The sequence below is a fragment of the Mandrillus leucophaeus genome, unplaced genomic scaffold, assembly GCF_000951045.1.
Source record: "Mandrillus leucophaeus isolate KB7577 unplaced genomic scaffold, Mleu.le_1.0 Scaffold297, whole genome shotgun sequence".
Taxonomy (NCBI): Eukaryota; Metazoa; Chordata; class Mammalia; order Primates; family Cercopithecidae; genus Mandrillus; species Mandrillus leucophaeus.
In genome coordinates, this window is record NW_012103109.1 from 2,195,558 (window position 1) to 2,198,948 (window position 3,391).

General features: G+C 44.2%; 1 protein-coding gene across 1 annotated transcript in view; it reads right to left on the reverse strand.

Annotated features, from left to right (window-relative positions):
• Positions 1–1,013: 1,013 nt before the first annotated feature.
• RHCG (Rh family, C glycoprotein) overlaps positions 1,014–3,391 on the reverse strand; it is a 46,518-nt gene continuing 44,140 nt past the window's right edge. Inside the window, exon 10 of the mRNA XM_011986325.1 lies at positions 1,014–1,410. Within this exon, the coding sequence (XP_011841715.1) occupies positions 1,384–1,410 (27 nt within the window). The 3' untranslated portion in view covers positions 1,014–1,383. The remainder of the gene's footprint in view (positions 1,411–3,391) is intronic.

The following is a 3,391-nucleotide window of genomic DNA, read 5'->3' on the forward strand; positions in this document are numbered from 1 at the left end:
TATATATAAAATTTAACTTAAAAACATGTCTGAAAAGAAGAAAGTACACAAAAGGACGAGATGGTTATTCCTCTTCCCCTGAGCATTGCTAGGTCTGCATGTGATGCCCAGAGCTGCTCGCCACCTTTATATTGACCTCAGGTTGAAGCCAATGGCAAGAGGTGTGGAGCCGTAAGACTCATAGGAAAGCAAAACTGGATGGATACATGAGCCTGGAATGTCCCTGGGGAGATTCTTATATGAATTCATAAATCCTCTTATGATTTAAGCCATTTTATTGGGGTTTTCCCAATAGTAATAGTCAAAACCGTCTAACTCATGCAGTAATGATTATGATTGTTTGTAAAGATCAAATAAGGTCATATAAGTGAATGCTCTTTGGGGACCTTGACACATAGTAAGGTTCTCACATCCAGTCACCATTTTCTATACTTATTCTGCAAAAACCTTCAGAGCTGGGCCATATGGGGACATTATGTGGAAGCTGGCAGATGCTCTGACCTCCAGGAGCTCAGGGAATACAAGGGGAGCCAGGACAAGCAAAAAGAGGAATTTAATGGCTCATGAACCTGGGATATCTAGGGCTGGACTGGCCTCAGGTGTCACAGTCCCTACTACTCAAATTATGGCAATCAGCCTTTTTCAATGTGTCTCAGGGCTCCTCTTTGTGAGCCAGTTTTATTCTTTCCTGCTGTGTAGAGTTTCCTCCATGCAGCAGGAGAAGAACATGGATTTCACAACCATAAACTTACGTCATAGTGTCTGAGCAAGCCAAGAGGAAAGACAAGGCTCCTTTTTCTCTGCCTTTGTTTACAAAATCCCAGGGAAGAAGGCTGATTGGCCTAGCTTTGTCAGGTGCCCTTATCTGTGCCAATCACTGTGGTCAGAGGGATGGGATACCATGCTTGACCAAACAAATGTGTGATACATACATCATTTATGATAGCTAGATATAGATATCTGCAGAACAATATTATCACAAATTCAGAGGCAGGCAATGCGCATATGTATTATCTCAGTTTCTGTGGGTCAAGAATCTTGGAATGGCTGAGCTGGGCCCTCTGCAAGCTTGCAATCAAGGTGTGGGTCAGGACTGGGTCTTCATCTGGAAACTTGACTGAGGAAGGATCTACTTCCAAGCTCATGCAACTCTTGGCAGAATTCATTTCCTTGCATTTACAGGACTGAGGGCTCATTTTCCTGCTGGCTGTCAGCTGCCCTCAGTTTTACAGGCCACTCTCAGTTGGACCTGAAATGGCCACCTGCTTTATCAAAGCCAGCAAGAGTGTGAAACACTCCAGCAAGACAGGTGCTACAATCTTATCTATTTAATTATGTAACCAGGTACACAGAATCACCTGCATCCCATACCTTTGCTGTATTCTATTCATTAGGAGCAAGTTCCAGGTCCTGCCAAACAAAAAGGAGAAAAGGTTACACAAGGGCAAGAATACCAGAAAGTGGGATCATCTATTTTTTTATATCTACATATTCATAGTATTTGTTGTCCATCTGCTTTGTGCTAATTATCCCCTTTAATGCTCACAACTCACTCTGATAGATGTTATTTTCCACATTTTACAGATAAGAAAACCGAGTCTCAAAGAAGTGAGGCGATCTACCAAAGATCACAAATGTAATTACTGGCAAAGATGGATTTCAATCTAAGTCTATCTAACTGCAACACATCTCCTCTTTTCCTTATATCAAGATGCTAATGAGGCCAGGTGCAGTGGCTCATGCCTGTAATCCCAGCACTTTGGGAGGCCAAGGCGGGTGGATCACTTGAGGCCAGGAGTTCGAGACCAGCCTGGCCAACATTGTGAACCCCGTCTCTAATAAAAATACAAAAAATAGCTGGGCGTGGTGGTACGCACCTGTCATCCCAGCTACTTGGGAGGCTGAGGCAGGAGAATTGCTTGAATCCAGGAAGTGGAGGTTGCAGTGAGCCTAGATCATGCCACTGCACTCTAGCCTGGATGACCGAGTGAGACTCCATCTCAAAAAAAAAAAAAAAAAAAAAGCTAATGAATAAACCATCCTGGATGTTGTTTAGTGAAGCCAACTATCTCTGGGCTTGGACACAACTGCATGTCTTTCCTCACTTTGGTGAGGTGAGACTCTGGGTCCTTCCCCAGTCACACATGTGCCATTGAGTCCAAGTAAATAGCTATCAGTTATGTCCTTCCCCTGAGCCTGTATTTTTCTTTCCTTTGCTCCCATTTGGGTAGTCCACTCTGTACTCACTGCTATCCTGTTGGCATGGGGCTGTCCAGGAAATACAGGTATACTACCACCTTCCTGGCTTCTGCTTCTCAATGCCCAAGCCCCTAGAAAAATTCAGATTTGTGAGCAAAGCCACAATATCTTGGAGAAGCAGAGGAAGGAGGGGATTCTCCTTTCTCCAACACCCTTGGAATAGAGAAAAATTCTCCCAGGCTGGGGAGAGAAGAAAGGGGTGACAGAATGATTGGGTGTTATTGCCTTAATTTACAGACTGAGATTCACAAATCCTCAACTTTAAGGTGTGTTTCCAACCCACACCCCCTTCTCTGAGCCCTTCCTATCCCTCTACAATGGGTTGTATATTTGTCAGGATGTCAGTCTGGTTGCTGCATGAAAAGACCCAAAAGAATAGGGCTTAAACACAAGTTTATTTTTCTTACATAAAAATCTGGGTGGATGGCCTAGTGCTGAAATGGTGGCCCCATAATTATCAGGGACCCAGACTCTTTCTGTCTTGTTGCTCTGCCTTTCTTAACATGCAACTTCAATTTAATCTGCATGTCAGGGGGCAGGAAGAGAAAAGTGCTTCCTTCCTGGAGCCTGACTTAGGAAGTTGTGTACTCCACTTCCAGTCATTGGCCAGAATTTGATCATGTGACCACATGCTAGTGGCAAAGGAGTTTGGGAAATGTAGTTTTATATTGAGAGGCTACATGCCCCTTTATTCTACAAATAGTTATGAAGGGTAGAATAGGTAGAGTGGGACAATTAGCAGTCTCTACCAGTGGTCCTATGTGGTCCAGCCCTGTGGCCTTAGCTCTGATTCTTTGTTTAGGAGAGTTTCTGGCCTTAGCTCTGATTCTTTGTTTAGGAGAGTTTCAGGCATAAAATCTTTTAATACGGTGGCTTTGCATCTGTTGGTGCCTTCAGGAAACAAGAAAAGAGTGGACAGGGGCCAAAAGCCACGTCCAAGTGTATCAGCAAGCAAGGAAAGGAGGGTCAGCATGGGGGTCCTGCTAGGTGTTCTGCACCCAAAGCAAGTTCCAAGGGTGACAGCCTTGTCCACTCTTACTGCCTGCCATCCTGATTGGCTGTGCTGTGCCTAGACACTTCACTCTGGTTATCTCCTTCTCCAACTCAAAGAACAACTTTCCAACTTTTTTTT